At 65.3% G+C, this 15,430-nt stretch overlaps 2 protein-coding genes across 2 annotated transcripts; one reads left to right on the top strand and one right to left on the bottom strand.

Annotated features, from left to right (window-relative positions):
* Positions 1 to 36: 36 nt before the first annotated feature.
* Positions 37 to 3,957, bottom strand: LOC309684460 (calmodulin-binding transcription activator 2-like; the record flags this gene model as incomplete). Its single annotated transcript, XM_082500366.1, has 6 exons — positions 3,820 to 3,957; positions 2,710 to 2,800; positions 2,517 to 2,617; positions 1,380 to 1,447; positions 1,074 to 1,299; positions 37 to 108 (listed from the first exon to the last, which is right to left on the bottom strand). Coding segments are annotated over exons 2-6 (498 nt in total), but the record flags the coding sequence as incomplete, so codon positions are not given.
* A 5,742-nt stretch (positions 3,958 to 9,699) lies between these two features.
* On the top strand, positions 9,700 to 14,494 carry LOC309684461 (kinesin-like protein KIF1C; the record flags this gene model as incomplete). The annotated part of the gene is given in 12 exon segments (XM_082500367.1): positions 9,700 to 9,758; positions 9,911 to 10,034; positions 10,329 to 10,405; positions 10,485 to 10,664; positions 10,774 to 10,839; positions 11,747 to 11,806; positions 11,808 to 11,926; positions 12,011 to 12,122; positions 13,834 to 13,911; positions 14,020 to 14,085; positions 14,235 to 14,313; positions 14,412 to 14,494. Coding segments are annotated over 11 exon segments (1,026 nt in total). The 5' UTR covers positions 9,700 to 9,758; positions 9,911 to 9,928.
* Between the last annotated feature and the right edge of the window lie 936 nt (positions 14,495 to 15,430).

The following is a 15,430-nucleotide window of genomic DNA, read 5'->3' as shown; positions in this document are numbered from 1 at the left end:
GGTCTGCGCGCGGGTCCCCCCCCCCCCCGGGGTTACCTGCAGCAGCCAATAGCAGCGGCGGTGGAAGGTGGGGACGATGGAGGAGTGGACGTAGCAGCCGTAGAGGCACTGCGGGGACACCCCCACACCGACCCCATGACACCCCCAAACCCACCCCACCCCCCCATCACACCCCCACACCGACCGCATCACACCCCCAAACCCACCCCACCCCCATCACACCCCCACACCGACCCCATGACACCCCCAAACCCACCTCAGCCCCCCCATGACACCCCCACACCGACCCCATGACACCCCCAAACCCACCTCACCCCCATCACACCCCCAAACCCACCTCAGCCCCCCCATGACACCCCCAAACCCATCTGAACCTCTCCATGACCCCCCAAACCGACCCCATGACACCCCCAAACCCACCTCACCCCATGACCCCCCCAAACCGACCCCATGACACCCCCAAACCGACCCCACCCCCATCACACCCCCAAACCGACCCCATGACACCCCCAAACCCACCCCACCCCCCATCACACCCCCAAACCCACCCCACCCCCCCATGACACCCCCACACCGACCCCATGACACCCCCAAACCCACCTCAGCCCCCCCATGACACCCCCCAAACCCATCTCAACCTCTCCATGACACCCCCAAACCGACCCCATGACACCCCCAAACCCACCTCACCCCCCATGACACCCCCAAACCCCCCTCATCCCTCCAATGACACCCCCAAACCCACCTCAACCCCCCCAATGACACCCCCAAACCCACCTCGACCCCATGACACCCCCACACCAACCCCATGACACCCCCAAACCCACCTCAGCCCCCCCACAACACCCCCAAACCCACCTCAACCCCCCAACGCCACCCTCTGGGGGTGCTGACACCCCCAAATTACCCCCTGGGGCTCCCCAGCCCCCCCCCCAGATCCCCTTTTGGGGGGCCTGACTCCTCCAACACCCCCCCCGGGGGTCCCCAACACCCCTAGACACCCCCCCTCCCTCTTTGGGGGGCCTGACACCCCCAAACCCCCCACTTGGGGGTCCCCATCCCCCCCCCGACACCTCCCCCCCCCATCCCCAGTCAGCGCTCCCCAACTGCCCCGGGGGCGGGGTGATTTGGGGGTGGGGGGGGTTTTTTGGGGGGGCCCTACCTCCACGCCCCTGCACCTTCAGCTTCATGTGGTCCTCGCGGGTGGTTTTGCCGTCTTTGCGCTTCTTCCAGCAGTACCCGTCTTTGCGGTACTTCACCTTCTTGCGGTTGTAGAGGATGACGGAGCCGTTCTGCGGCCTAAAAACGGGGCTGAGGGTTGGGGGGGGGCCACCCCCCATCCCCACGGCTGCCCCACGGCTGCCCCACGGCTGCCCCACCTGGTTTTGGGGGAGCAGGAGAGCCACTCCTCGTGTTTCTCGAAGGTGATGAGATAAGAAGCGATTTCCTGCGAGGGGGGGAAGGGGTGAGGTGACCCCCCCCCCCCCCCCATGTGTCACGTTGTCACCCCCCCGTGTCGCGCTGTCACCCCCTGGTGTCACATTGTCACCCCCCCGTGTCACATTGTCACCCCCCCGTGTCGCGCTGCTCCTCGTCATCCCCGACCCCACTGTCCCCCCCCCCCGTCATGCCCCAAAATACGGTCCCCAACGTCCCCCCCACCCCATGTCCCCACTGTCCCACTCCCCCCCCCACCCTGTCCCCTTGTGTCCCCTCGGCCTTGTCCCCCCTCCCCCCCACTGCCCATGTCCCCACCACCCCGTCCCCGTGTCCCCAATGCCCCATGTCCCCCCGTGTCCCCATGTCCCCCCCACCCCATCCCACGTGTCCCCAAATGTCTCCAAGTGTCCCCACCACCGCGTCCCCAATGCCCCGTGTCCCCCCCGTCCCCCCCCACACCCCATCCCACGTGTCCCCACGTCTCCAAGTGTCCCCACCACCCCGTCCCCGCGTCCCCAATGCTCCGTGTCCCCCCGTGTCCCCACGTCCCCACCACCCTGTCCCCCCCACCCCATCCCACGTGTCCCCAAATGTCTCCAAGTGTCCTCACCACCGCGTCCCCAATGCCCCGTGTCCCCCCACACCCCATCCCACGTGTCCCCACGTCTCCAAGTGTCCCCACCACCCCGTCCCCGTGTCCCCAATGCTCCACGTCCCCCCGTGTCCCCATGTCCCCACCACCCTGTCCCCCCCACCCCATCCCACGTGTCCCCAAATGTCTCCAAGTGTCCTCACCACCGCGTCCCCAATGCCCCGTGTCCCCCCGTCCCCCCCCATCCCACGTGTCCCCACGTCTCCAAGTGTCCCCACCACCCCGTCCCCGCGTCCCCAATGCTCCATGTCCCCCCGTGTCCCCATGTCCCCACCACCCTGTCCCCCCCCACCCCATCCCACGTGTCCCCCCATGTCCCCAAACATCTCCAAGTGTCCCCACCCCCCGTCCCCCTGTCCCCCCGTCCCCAATGCCCCGTGTCCCCCCCCCGTCCCCCCGTCCCCAATGCCCCGTGTCCCCCCACCTCGTTGGTGTTCCAGCGCAGCTGCTCCTTGGGCAGGACGGCACATTTGGGCAGACACTCCACCAGTTTCCGCGGCAGAAAGACCTTCAGGTGGCTCCTCTCTGCGGGGGGAGGGCTGAACGTCCCCCCCCCGTCCCCGTCCCCTCCCCGGTGTCCCCTCCCCGGTGTCCCCAAGTGTCCCCTCACCCCTTACCCGAGAGCTCGCTGGCGTCCTTGCTGCTCATGGCGGGGCGCAGCGCGGGGCGCTCACAGCTCGCCGTGGGGCGCAGGCGAAGGGCTCAGAGCTGGAGGGGGGCGGCACTGGGGGTCACCGCCCCCTCCCCGTGGCCCTGTGGCACCCCCCGAGCGGGTGTTGGGGGGGGACACAGCGGGGACATCGCTCGGGGCACCCCACGGCTCAGCCCTGCGTACTCCTGGCACCCCGTCGCCACCCCCCATCCCTGCCCCACGGCACCCACGTCCCTGCCCCACACACCCCCCATCCCTGCCCCATGGCAACCACGTCCCTGCCCCATGGCACCCCCGTCCCTGCCCCACAAGCCCCAGACTCTCACCCCACATCGCTGCCCCACAGCACCCCCCATCCCTGCCCCACAAGCCCCACATCCCTGCCCTGTGACACCCCACATCCCTGCCCCACGCACCCCCCATCCCTGCCCCATGGCACCCCCCATCCCTGCCCCACACACCCCAGAAAACCCCCCACAATGGCACCCCACACCCCAGTCCCATGCCCCCTCCGTCCCTCTCCCGCTGACACCCCACATCCCTGCCCCACAAGCCCCAGACTCTCACCCCACATCCCTGCCCCATGGCACCCCACATCCCTGCCTTGTGACACCCCACATCCCTGCCCTATGGCACCCCCCATGCCTGCCCCATGGCACCCCATATCCCTGCCCCACACCCCCCACATCCCTGCCCCACACCCCCCACATCCCTGCCCTATGGCACCCCCCATGCCTGCCCCGTGGCACCCCCCCATATCCCTGCCCTGTGACACCCCACATCCCTGCCCTATGGCACCCCCCATGCCTGCCCCATGGCACCCCCCATCCCTGCCCCATGGCACCCCCCATCCCTGCCCCATGGCACCCCCCATGCCTGCCCCACACCCCCCCCATCCCTGCCCTATGGCACCCCCCATCCCTGCCCCGTGGCACCCCCCATCCCTGCCCTGTGACACCCCACATCCCTGCCCCACAAGCCCCGGGCTCTCACCCCCCATCCCCGCCCCATGGCCGCCCCACAAGCCCCGGACTCCCGCCCCACACCCCCGCCCCGCGGCTCCCCCCGGCCCCACCTGCCGGCAACGGGAGGCCTCTTCTTCCTCCTCCTCCTCCTCCTCCTCCTCCTCCTCCGCCTCCGCCCCCTCCGCCGCCGCCCGCCGCCATCTTCCCGCCCCGCGGGGGGGGACAGCGCCGCCGGCGCGTGACCTCAGCGCGCACCGCGGGGGGGGGGGGGGCGGGGCCGCGCCGCGAGCGAGGGGCGGGGCCAGGCGCCGGGGAGGGGCTAAGAGCGGGGAGGAGGGCGGGGCTAATAGGCGGGTGGGCGGGGCCATGCGGAGCCGGCACCCACCTGACTAAAGGGCGCAATAGAGAAAAGCTATAGGGCGCTATAGGGGGTCGCTATGGAGCAACAGGGGGTCTATAGGGCACTATAGAGATCACTATGGGGGAATAGGGGGTCTATAGGGCAATAGAAGGGTTTATAGGGCACTATAGAGGATCTATAGGGCAATAGAGGGTCTATAGGGCGCTATAGGGGTTGCCATGGGGGAATAGGGGATCTATAGGGCAATAGGGGGGTCTATAGGGCAATAGGGGGTCTATAGAAGTTGCTATGGGGCAATAGGGGATCTAAGGGGTGCTATAGGGGGTCTATAGGGCGCTATAGGGGTCACTGTGGGGGAATAGGGGGTCTATAGAGCACTATAGGGGGGTCTATAGGGCAATAGGGGGGTCTATGGGGCACTATAGGGGGTCTATAGGGCGCTATAGGGGCTCTATGGGGCGCTATAGGGGGTCTATAGCGTCGCGGTGATGTCACGCCTGTCCCTCACCACCCCCAGCAGCCTCCCCCCATCCCCCACCGTGGGGGTGGGGTCCCGGGGAGGGGGCGGAGTCCCAGAGGGTGGGCGGGGCTTTTCGGCCCCGCCCACTCCCCCCAGCTCACCTGGGGGGCCCCGCCCGGCCCCACCCCCGCCGCCCCGCCCCACGCCCGCTGCTTCATCCTGGAGGGGGGGGGAGAGAGAAAGGGAGAGAGGGGCGTCAGCCCCAAACTCCTCCCCGCCCCCAAAAGTGGCGGTTTTCACCCCAGAAAAGGCCTCTCACTCGTCAACGCTGCTCTGCCGCCGCTTCAGCTCCTCCAGGTGGGAGCGCACCGAGGCGGGGCCGGCGGGGCGGGGCCGGCGGGGCGGGCGGCGGCGGCGGCAGAGCGCCCGCGGCGAGGGCAGCGGGGAGGGCGGGGCGGCAGGGCGTGGCCCGGCCCCGCCCTCCTTCCCCGTCAGCGGGGGGAATCGTGGGAGAAAAGGGGGAGTTTGGGAAGAAGCGTGGCGGCGTGGCGAGGCGTGGCAGCAGGGCGGGGCCGGGCGTGGCGAGGCGTGACAGCAGGGCGGGGCCGGGCGTGGCGAGGCGTGGCGGTAGGCGGGTGGGCTGGAGGGTGGGAGGGAGGCGCTGTCAGCGCGAGGCCCTGGCGCCTAACGAGGCCGGCGCTAACGAGGCCTCTTACCTGGGGGGCGGAGCGGGCGGGGCGGCAGCATGGCGGCGGCGGACGGTGCGCGACTGCCTGGGGGGGGGGGAGAGGGGGGTCAGCGGGGACGTATGGGGACCTATAGGGGACGTGGGGGGGCTATAGGGGGGACTCAGGGGGTATAGGGGGGATGTGGGGGACTATAGAGGACATAGGGAGCTATAGGGGACATGGGGGTTATAGGGGGATGTGGGGAGCTATAGGGGGGATCTGGGGGGCTATAGGGGACATAGAGAGGTATAGGGGGACATAGGGAGCTATAGGGGGGATGTGGGGGGCTATAGGGGACGGCGAGACCTATAGGGTTTTTTTGCAGCAGTACAGTTGGATTTGGGGGCAGTACAGGGGGGTTGGGACGCTATAGGGGGATCTGGGGGAAGTATAGACGGATTTGGGGGGGTATCAGGCGATTTTGGGGAGGTGTGAGGGGATTTTGGGGAAGCGTAGTGGAATCTTGGGGAGGTATAGTGGGATTTTGGGGAGGTATAGTGGGATTTTGGGGAGGTATGAGGGGATCTGGGGGAAGTATAGATGGATTTGGGCAACTATAGGGGGGTTTGGGGCAGTTACAGGAGGATTTTGGGGACGCACCTCGGGGTTCGGGTGAGCTGTAGGGGAATTGGGGGGGGGGATTTCACAGACTCCCAGACCGGGGTGGAGTGGGACCACCTCCCCCCAGCCCGGGCTGCCCCCAGCCCCGGCCAACCTGATGAGGAGTCCCTCCCCACCTCTCCTGTACCCCTTTAGGCACTGGAAGGGGCTCTGAGGTCTCCCCGCAGCCTTCTCCTCTCCGGGCTGACCCCCCCCCCATCTCTCCCAGTCTGTCCTCCCAGCAGAGGGGCTCCAGCCCTCAGGCAGCAGCTCCGGGGCCTCCTCTGGGCTGTGGAGCCATGGGGGCGGCCATTTTGGGGGCGGCCATTTTGGGGGCGGCCATTTTGGGGGCGGCCATTTTGGGGGCGGCCATTTTGGGGGCGGCCATTTTGGGGGCGGCCATTTTGGGGGCGGCCATTTTGGGGGCGTACCTGGCGAAGGCGAAGGGGCCGAGGGCTGCCCGGGGCTCCTCCTCCATGAGGTGGTGGTGGTGGTGGTGGTGGCGGCGGCGCCTGTAGGGAGGGGGCGGGTGAGGGACGTGGCGGGAAGAGGGGAGATGGGGGAGTGTGAGGGGAAAAGGGGGGGGAAAGCGTGTGTGGGGAGGGGGGGAAATGGGGGGCAGGAAAATAGGGTAAAGGGGGGGAAGCGTGAGGGGAAGAGGAGGGGAAAATGTGAGGAAAACGGGGGGAAGCGTGAGGGGAAGAGGAGGGAAAAATGTGAGGAAAACGGGGGGAAGCGTGAGGGGAAGAGGAGGGAAAAATGTGAGGAAAACGGGGGGAAGCGTGAGGGGAAGAGGAGGGAAAAATGTGAGGAAAACGGGGGGAAGCGTGAGGGGAAGAGGAGGGAAAAATGTGAGGAAAACGGGGGGAAGCGTGAGGGGAAGAGGAGGGAAAAATGTGAGGAAAACGGGGGGAAGCGTGAGGGGAAGAGGAGGGAAAAATGTGAGGAAAACGGGGGGAAGCGTGAGGGGAAGAGGAGGGAAAAATGTGAGGAAAACGGGGGGAAGCGTGAGGGGAAGAGGAGGGAAAAATGTGAGGAAAACGGGGGGAAGCGTGAGGGGAAGAGGAGGGAAAAATGTGAGGAAAACGGGGGGAAGCGTGAGGGGAAGAGGAGGGAAAAATGTGAGGAAAACGGGGGGAAGCGTGAGGGGAAGAGGAGGGAAAAATGTGAGGGGAAGAGGAGGGAAAAATGTGAGGGGAAGAGGAGGGAAAAATGTGAGGGGAAGAGGAGGGAAAAATGTGAGGAAAACGGGGGGAAGCGTGAGGGGAAGAGGAGGGAAAAATGTGAGGAAAACGGGGGGAAGCGTGAGGGGAAGAGGAGGGAAAACGGGGGGGAAGCGTGAGGGGGAAAAGCGTGAGGGGGAAAAGGTAAAGAATGGGAGAAATGCGTGAGAGAGAAATTGAGGGGAAAGTGTGAAGGGAAAACCCGTGAGAGAAAAAGGCTGAAAAATGGGGGGGAAAAGTGTGAGAAGCGAAGAGAAAAGTCGCGTGAGGAGAAAGGGAAAAGTTTGAGGGAAACGCCTGAGGGGAAAATGGAGAAGAACGTGAGGAGAAAAGGGAAAGAGTGTGGGAGATGTGCGAGGGGGAAATGGAGGGAAAATGAGAGGAAAAGTGTGAGGGGAGAAAATGGTGGGGAAAGGAGGAAACGTCTCAGGAGAAAATGTGAGGAGAAGTGTGAAAAAAAGGAGAGAAAATTGAAGTAGAAAATAAGAGATAACTGGGGAAAAGCGTGAGGGAAAACTATGAGGCAAAAACGTGAGGAAAAAAGGAAAAGAACGGAAGAAGTGTGTAAAGTGAATAGGAGGAAAGTGAGAAAAAACGAGGCAAAAAAAAAAGGGGAAAGGAAAGCAAATGAGAGAAAGCCATGAGAGAAAAAGGCGGGAAAAGTATGAGAGAGGGAAAAGAAAAGAAAAACGTGAGGGGAAAAGGAGACAAAAATGCGAGGGAAAAAGCGTGGGGGAAAAGGAGACAAAAACGCGAGGGAAAAAGCGTGGGGGAAAAGGAGACAAAAACGCGAGGGAAAAAGCGTGGGGGAAAAGGAGACAAAAACGCGAGGGAAAAAGCGTGAGGGAAAAGGAGACAAAAACGCGAGAGAAAAAGCGTGAGGAAAAAAGGGGAAAACCGTGAGGGGAAAGCGACAGAAGCGTGAGAGGAATATGAGGGGGAAAAAAAGCGGGAAAAGGGGTGAAACGGGGACAAGGAGGGACGTTTCTCTCACCCGGACCCTCCGGTTTCCTCGGGGTGAGCGGGGGAGGAAAGGGGGAAGGGGGGAACCCCGCTAATATCGCCGATATTACGTCGCCGATGTTATGTCGCGCCGCGCCCTCCACCCTCACGCCCTGTGCCTGCTGCCCCTTTAAGGGTGGGCGGGGCGATGGGGAGCTCCGCCCCCTCCCCGCCCGGCGTCGCGCCCCGCCCCTCGCGCGTCACCGCGGCTCGGCCCCGCCCACTGTGCCGCCGCCGCCGCCGCCTCCGGGCCCGGCCCCGCCCCGCCCCCGCCGGGCCCTGGGCCGATGCCGGAGCTCCGGCCCCGCCGGCGGGGCGAGGTCGGGATGGCCGCCCTGGGGCGGAGGGGATGAAGGACCGCGGGGCAGGTGAGGCACCGGCCGCGGGGAGCGGGTTTGGGGCGGTCATGGCGGGGCAGGGGGCGGATTTAGGGGGGTTATGGGGGGGTAGGGGGCGGATTTAGGGGGGGTGGGGGGGGTCACAGGGGGGTAGGGAGCAGGTTTAGAGGAGGTTGGGGGGGATTCAGGGGGTTGGGGAGCGGGTTTGGGGGGTTATGGGGGGGTAGGGGGCGGATTTAGGGGGGTTGGTTATGGGGGGGGTTGGAGGGTCACAGGGGGGTTAGGGAGCAGGTTTGGGAGGAGTTCAGGGGGATTCAGGAGTTTGGGGAGCGGGTTTGGGGGGTTATGGGGGGGTAGGGGGCGGGTTTAGGGGGGTTATGGGGGGTCGGGGGGTCACAGGGGGGTAGGGAGCAGGTTTAGAGGGGGTTGGGGGGATTCAGGGGTTTGGGGAGCAGGTTTGGGGGGTAGGGGGCGGATTTAGGGGGGTTATGGGGGGGTTGGGGGGTCACAGGGGAGTAGGGAGCACGTTTAGAGGGGGTTGGGGGGGATTCAGGGGGTTGGGGAGCGGGTTTGGGGGGTTATGGGGGGACAGGGCGGATTTAGGGGGGTTATGGGGGGGTTGGGGGGTCACAGGGGGGTAGGGAGCACGTTTAGAGGGGGTTGGGGAGCGGGTTTGGGGGGTTATGGGGGGACAGGGAGTGGATTTAGGGGGGTTATGGGGGGGTTGGTGGGACTCAGGTGTGGGGGGCACAGGTTAGGGGTGTCACGGGGTAGGGAGCAGGTTTGGGGGGGGTCGGGGGGATTCAGGGCTTTGGGGGGTTATTAGGGGTGACAGCAGTTTGGGGGGCCCTCAGGGTGGCGGGGGGTCACAGCCTCCGGCCTCTGCAGGGGAGGCTCAGGCCTGGGGGGAGCCCCCAATTTTTTTTGGGGGGGGGTGTGGTGAAAGCCGAGCGGGGAGTGTGGGGGGGTCATGTGCTGTTTATCCCGGTCCGGAGTCACCCGGGGACAGGGGGGGACACTGCGGAGGAGGGGACTCCCCCCAACCCCAACCTTTGACCCCCCCAACCCTCACCGTGACCCCCCCCCAAGGCGCCGCCTGTACTTGGGGGGCACCGCCTGTACTTGGGGGGCACCGCCTGTCCCCCAGGCCGGGGGATGGGGGGGGTGCGGGGGGGGGGTTTCCAGCTCTTTCGGCATCGCCGTCATCGTCGTCCCCCCCCCCGGCGCCACCCCGGGGGTTATTTTTAGGCCTCTCCTTGGCCGGGGTTGGGGGGGGACGGACGGACGTGTGTCCCCCCCCTCCCCGTTCCCCGCAGCCGGGCGGGCGTTGGCGGCAGGTTGATGTTTAACCCAACCCTCGGGTGGGGGCGTCGCACGCCCCGGTGTGGGGGTGTCGTTATCCTCGCAGGAACGGAGGGGGGGGTGTGGGGGTGTGTGTGTGGGGGGGGGTGTGTGTGTGTTGTTCAGTGCGTCCGTCTGTCCCCGGCAGGGCGAAGCCGGCGGCGGCATGGCGGGCGCGTCGGTGAAGGTGGCGGTCAGAGTGCGGCCCTTCAACGCCCGGGAGACCAGCCGGCAGGCCAAGTGCGTCATCCAGATGCGGGGCAACACCACCTGTGAGTGACGTTTTGGGGTGTTGGGGACACACACGGGACGAACGGACACGGGAGTGGGACAGACACCCACCCCCCCTCCCCTCTCTCCCCTCCCTTCCCGTCCTTGTCCCCGCGGCACCGGCCTGGCCACCGGCCCGGAGAACCAGCTGCCGCCGGCGCTAAAAATAGCAGCCGAACGACGGCGAGGGGGGTGACGGCGGTGACGTGGGGGGGGGTGACGGTGTGTCCCCAACATGCTGTCACCCCCCCCCCCCCTCCCCACGGTGCGTGTGTCCCCCCCAACCCCCCCCATAGGCATCACCAACCCCAAACTCCCCAAAGACGGCACCAAACACTTCACCTTCGACTACTCCTACTGGTCCCACACCTCGGTGAGTACCGGCAGGGGGGCGAGGGGGGCACGTAGATTTGGGGGGGTCCCCGACACCCCTTATTTCCCCCCCCCCCCAGGAGGAGGACCCCCAGTTCGCCTCGCAGCGCCGCGTCTACCAGGACATCGGGGAGGAGATGCTGCTTCACGCCTTCGAGGGCTACAACGTCTGCGTCCTCGCCTACGGCCAGACCGGCGCCGGCAAATCCTACACCATGATGGGGCGGCAGGAGGCCGGGCAGCGGGGCATCATCCCCCAGGTGCGGGGGGGGGGTCTCGAGGGGATTTTTGGGGGGGGATGGACCCCCGAAAGCTTCTCAAAAGCTCAGCGCCCCTCCGCCCCCCCCCCCCCCCCTCATCCTCCCGCAGCTCTGTGAGGACCTCTTCGCCCGCGTGGGCCGGGAGGGATCCCCCGACCTCACCTTCTCCGTGGAGGTGAGTTGGGGGGAATTTGGGGGGGTTTGGGGGGCCCCCCCCACATTTTGCAGACCCCACATTTTGGGGGGGGGGGGAGGGGGGAGTTGCCCCATCTTGCGGATCCCTTCTTTGGTGGGGGGTGGGGGTTTGGGGGGGGGTCCCCCAATCTTGCAGACCCCTCGTTCCCAGTTTGGGGGGGGTCCCCCCCATCAGTTTGGGAGTGTCCCCCCATCAGTTTGGGAGTGTCCACCCCTCCCCATTTTGGGGGGTCCCCCTATCAGTTTGGGAGTTCCTCCTCCCCGTTTTGGGGGTTCAGTCCCCCCCACCCCCACCTCTTTCTAGGTCTCCCCCCCTGAGATTTGGGGTTCTCCCCGCTGTGAGTTTGGTGCTCCCCCCCATGAGGTTTGGGGTTCTCCCCCCATGAGGTTTGGGGGTCCCCCCCCGAGTTTGGGAGTCCCCCTATGAGTTTTGGGGTTCTCCCCCCCATGAGGTTTGGGGTACTCCCCCCATGAGGTTTAGGAGTTCCCCCCTATGAGGTTTGGGGTTCTCCCCACATGAGTTTGGGGTTCTCCCCCCATGAGATTTGGGGCTCCCCCCCCGTTAGTTTGGGGTTCTCCCCCCATGAGATTTGGGGCTCCCCCCCATGAGGTTTGGGGTTCTCCCCCCATGAGGTTTGGGGGTCCCCCCGTGAGTTTGGGAGTCCCCCCCATGAGTTTTGGGGTCCCCCCCATGAGGTTTGGGAGTCCCCCCATGAGTTTTGGGGGTCTCCCCCCGTGAGTTTGGGGCTCCCCCCTATGAGGTTTGGGGTTCTCCGCCCTATGAGGCTTGGGGTTCTCCCCTCATGAGTTTTGGGGGCCTCCCCCCCCCGAGTTTGGGGGTCTCCCCCTCATGGTTTTGGGGGTGCTTTATGTCCCCCCCCCCCCAGGTGAGCTACATGGAGATCTACTGCGAGCGGGTGCGGGACCTGCTGAACCCCAAAAGCCGGGGGGGGGCTGCGGGTGCGGGAGCACCCCCTCATGGGCCCCTACGTCCAGGACCTGTCCCGCCTGGCCGTCACCTCCTTCGAGGACATCGCCGACCTCATGGACAGCGGCAACAAGGCCAGGTCAGGGCCCGGGGGCGCCCCGCGATGGGGGGGACGCCCCAAAGCCCCCCCCCGAGCCCCCCCCTTCCCCCCGTCTCCCCGCAGGACAGTGGCGGCCACCAGCATGAACGAGACGAGCAGCCGCTCCCACGCCGTCTTCACCATCGTCTTCAGCCAACGCCGCCACGACCGCCTCACCGACCTCCACACCGAGAAGGTGCCGCCGCGCCCCCCCAAACCCCCCCCCGTCCCTTCAAATTTTCCCCCGATCCCTTCAAATTTTCCCCCGATCCCTTCAAATTTTCCCCCGATCCCTTCAAATTTTCCCCCGATCCCTTCAAATTTTCCCCCGATCCCTTAAATTCCCCCCCCGTCCCCTTCAAATTCCCCCCCCGTCCCCTTCAAATTCCCCCCCCGTCCCTTAAATTCCCCCCCGTCCCTTAAATTCCCCCCCCCGTCCCTTAAATTCCCCCCCCCGTCCCTTAAATTCCCCCCCCGTCCCTTAAATTCCCCCCCGTCCCTTAAATTCCCCCCCCGTCCCCTTAAATTCCCCCCCCGTCCCTTAAATTCCCCCCCCCGTCCCTTAAATTCCCCGAATCCCCCCCCCGATCCCTTCGAATCCCCCCCCCCCGATCCCTTCGAATCCCCCCCCCGATCCCTTCGAATCCCCCCCCCGATCCCTTCGAATCCCCCCCCGATCCCTTCGAATCCCCCCCCCGATCCCTTTGAATTCCCCCCCCGATCCCTTCGAATTCCCCCCCCGATCCTCGAAATTCCCACAAATCCCTCGAAATTCCCACAAATCCCTCGAAATTCCCACAAATCCCTCGAAATTCCCACAAATCCCTCGAAATTCCCCCCACGTCCCTCGAAATTCCCCCACGTCCCTCAAAATTCTCCCACATTCACTGAAATTCTTCCCAAGTCCTTTGAAATTCTCGGCACATTCCTTAAAATTCCCCCAAATCCCCTCTGCCCCCCCAAAACCCCCCCCAAAACCCCCCGGATTTCCCCCCAAACCCTTCCTGGCCCCCCCAAATCCCCTCTGCCCCCCAAATCCCCCCAACCCCCCCAAGTTTCCCCCAAAACCCCTTCCAGACCCCCCAGGCCCCCCCCAAATCCCCTCTGCCCCCCCAAACCCCCCGGATTTCCCCCAAACCCTTCCAGACCCCCAGGCCCCCCCCAAATCCCCTCTGCCCCCCCAAACCCCCCGGATTTCCCCCCAAACCCTTCCAGACCCCCCAGGCCCCCCCCAAATTCCCTCTGCCCCCCCCAAACCCCCCCGGATTTCCCCCCAAACCCTTCCTGGCCCCCCCCCAAATCCCCTCTGCCCCCCCAAATCCCCCCAACCCCCCCCAAGTTTCCCCCAAACCCTTCCAGACCCCCCAGGCCCCCCCCAAATCCCCTCTGCCCCCCCCAAACCCCCCCGGATTTCCCCCCAAACCCTTCCAGACCCCCCAGGCCCCCCCCAAATCCCCTCTGCCCCCCCAAAAACCCCCCCCAAAACCCCCCGGATTTCCCCCCAAACCCTTCCAGACCCCCCAGGCCCCCCCCAAACCCCCTCTGCCCCCCAAAAACCCCCCCAAAACCCCCCGGATTTCCCCCCAAACCCTTCCAGACCCCCCAGCCGCCCCCCAAATCCCCTCTGCCCCCCCCAAACCCCCCAAACCCCCCCGGATTTCCCCCGAACCCTTCCAGACCCCCCAGGCCCCCCCCAAATCCCCTCTGCCCCCCCAACCCCCCCCCCAACCCCCCCCGGATTTCCCCCCAAACCCTTCCAGACCCCCCAGGCCCCCCCCAAATCCTCCCCAAATCCCCCCAAACCCCCCTGGATATCCCCCAAACCCTTCCAGACCCCCAGGCCCCCCCCAAATCCCCTCTGCCCCCCAAAAACCCCCCCAAAACCCCCCCTTTTGCCCCCCCCCCAGGTGAGCCGCATCAGCCTGGTGGACCTGGCCGGCAGCGAGCGCGCCGACGCCTCGGGGGCCAAGGGGCTGCGCCTCAAGGTGAGCCTGGGGGGGGGGGTTTGGGGAGGGGGGGGACCCCTGTACCCCCAAAGGGGGGGTCCCCGGTGCCGCCCCCCCCCCCCTCCAAGCCCCCCTCCCCCTCCCCAGGAAGGCGCCAACATCAACAAATCTCTGACCACTCTGGGGAAGGTCATCTCCGCTCTGGCCGAGGCGGTGAGTGCTTTTTTGGGGGGGGAAGGGGGGGAATCGGGGGTCGCCCCCCCCTTTTCCCCGCACGTCTGCGTCCCCTCGGTGCGGGGGAGGGGCGCGCACAACCCCCCCCTTCTTTATTTTGTGCGTCCCCCCCCCCAAAAAAAAAACAGCAAAACAGCAAAAAGAAGAAAGCGGAATTTATTCCTTACCGGGACTCGGTGCTGACCTGGCTGCTGAAGGAGAACCTGGGTGAGGTGGGGAGGGATTTTGGGGGGGCTGAGGGTTTTTTGGGGGGGCTGAGGGTTTTTGGGGGGTCCCTGACCCCCCCCCCGGCGCTCCCCCCGCAGGGGGTAACTCCCGCACGGCCATGATCGCGGCGCTGAGCCCGGCCGACATCAACTACGAGGAGACGCTCAGCACCCTGCGGTGAGGGGGGGGGTTCTGGGGTTTTTGGGGGGGTTCTGGGGTTTTTGGGGGGGTTCTGGGGTTTTTGGGGGGGGTCTGGGGTTTTTTGGGGGGGGTCTGTTTTTTTTGGGAGGGGTCTGGCGTTTTTTTTGGGGGGCTGAGGTTTTGCGGTGTCTGAGTTTTTGGGGAGGATGCGCTTTTGGGGATGTGGGGATTTTGGGGGGGGGTCTGGGATTTTGGGGGAGCGTGGGGATTTTGGGGGGGATCTGGAGTTTTTGGGGGACGTGGGGATTTTGGGGGGGTCTGGGGTTTTGGGGGGATGTGCCTTTGGGGGGGTCTGATTTATTTTTGGGGGGGTCTGAGGTTTTGTGGTGTCTGAGTTTTTGGGGAGGATGTGCTTTTGGGGGAGCGTGGGGATTTTGGGGGGGGGTCTGGGGTTTTGGGGGAGCGTGGGGATTTTGGGGGGGGTCTGGAGTTTTTGGGGGACGTGGGGATTTTGGGGGGGTCTGGGGTTTTGGGGGGTTGTGCTTTTGGGGAGGTCTGATTTTTTTTTTTGGGGGGGGGGTCTGAGGTTTTGGGAGGTTTATGGGGTTTTGGGGGGGGATGTGCTTTTTGGGGAGTTTGATTTTGGGGGAGGTCTGGAATTTTTTGGGGGGGTTCTGGGGTTTTGGAGGGGTCTGATTTTTTTTGAGGGGGGTCTGGGATTTTGGGGGGTTTCTGGGGTTTCGGGGGGATGTGCTTTTTTGGGGGGTTGGTGATTTTTTGGGGGAGTTTTGGATTTTGGGAGGTCTGTGATTTTTTTTCAGGGGGGTTTGGGGGGGTTCTGGGGTTTTGGGGGATGTGCTTTTGGGGGAGTTCGGTGATTTGGGGGGATTCTGGGATTTTGGGGGAGCTCTGGAACTTTCTGTGGGGTTTCGGGGGGGTTTCTGAGGTTTGGGGGGGGGTCTGGGTTTTTTTGGGG

Source organism: Vanellus vanellus (assembly GCF_965231255.1).
Source record: "Vanellus vanellus genome assembly, contig: HAP1_SCAFFOLD_2211, whole genome shotgun sequence".
Taxonomy (NCBI): Eukaryota; Metazoa; Chordata; class Aves; order Charadriiformes; family Charadriidae; genus Vanellus; species Vanellus vanellus.
The sequence above is the reverse complement of the archived record's forward strand: the minus strand, read 5'-3'. Positions and strand labels throughout refer to the sequence as shown.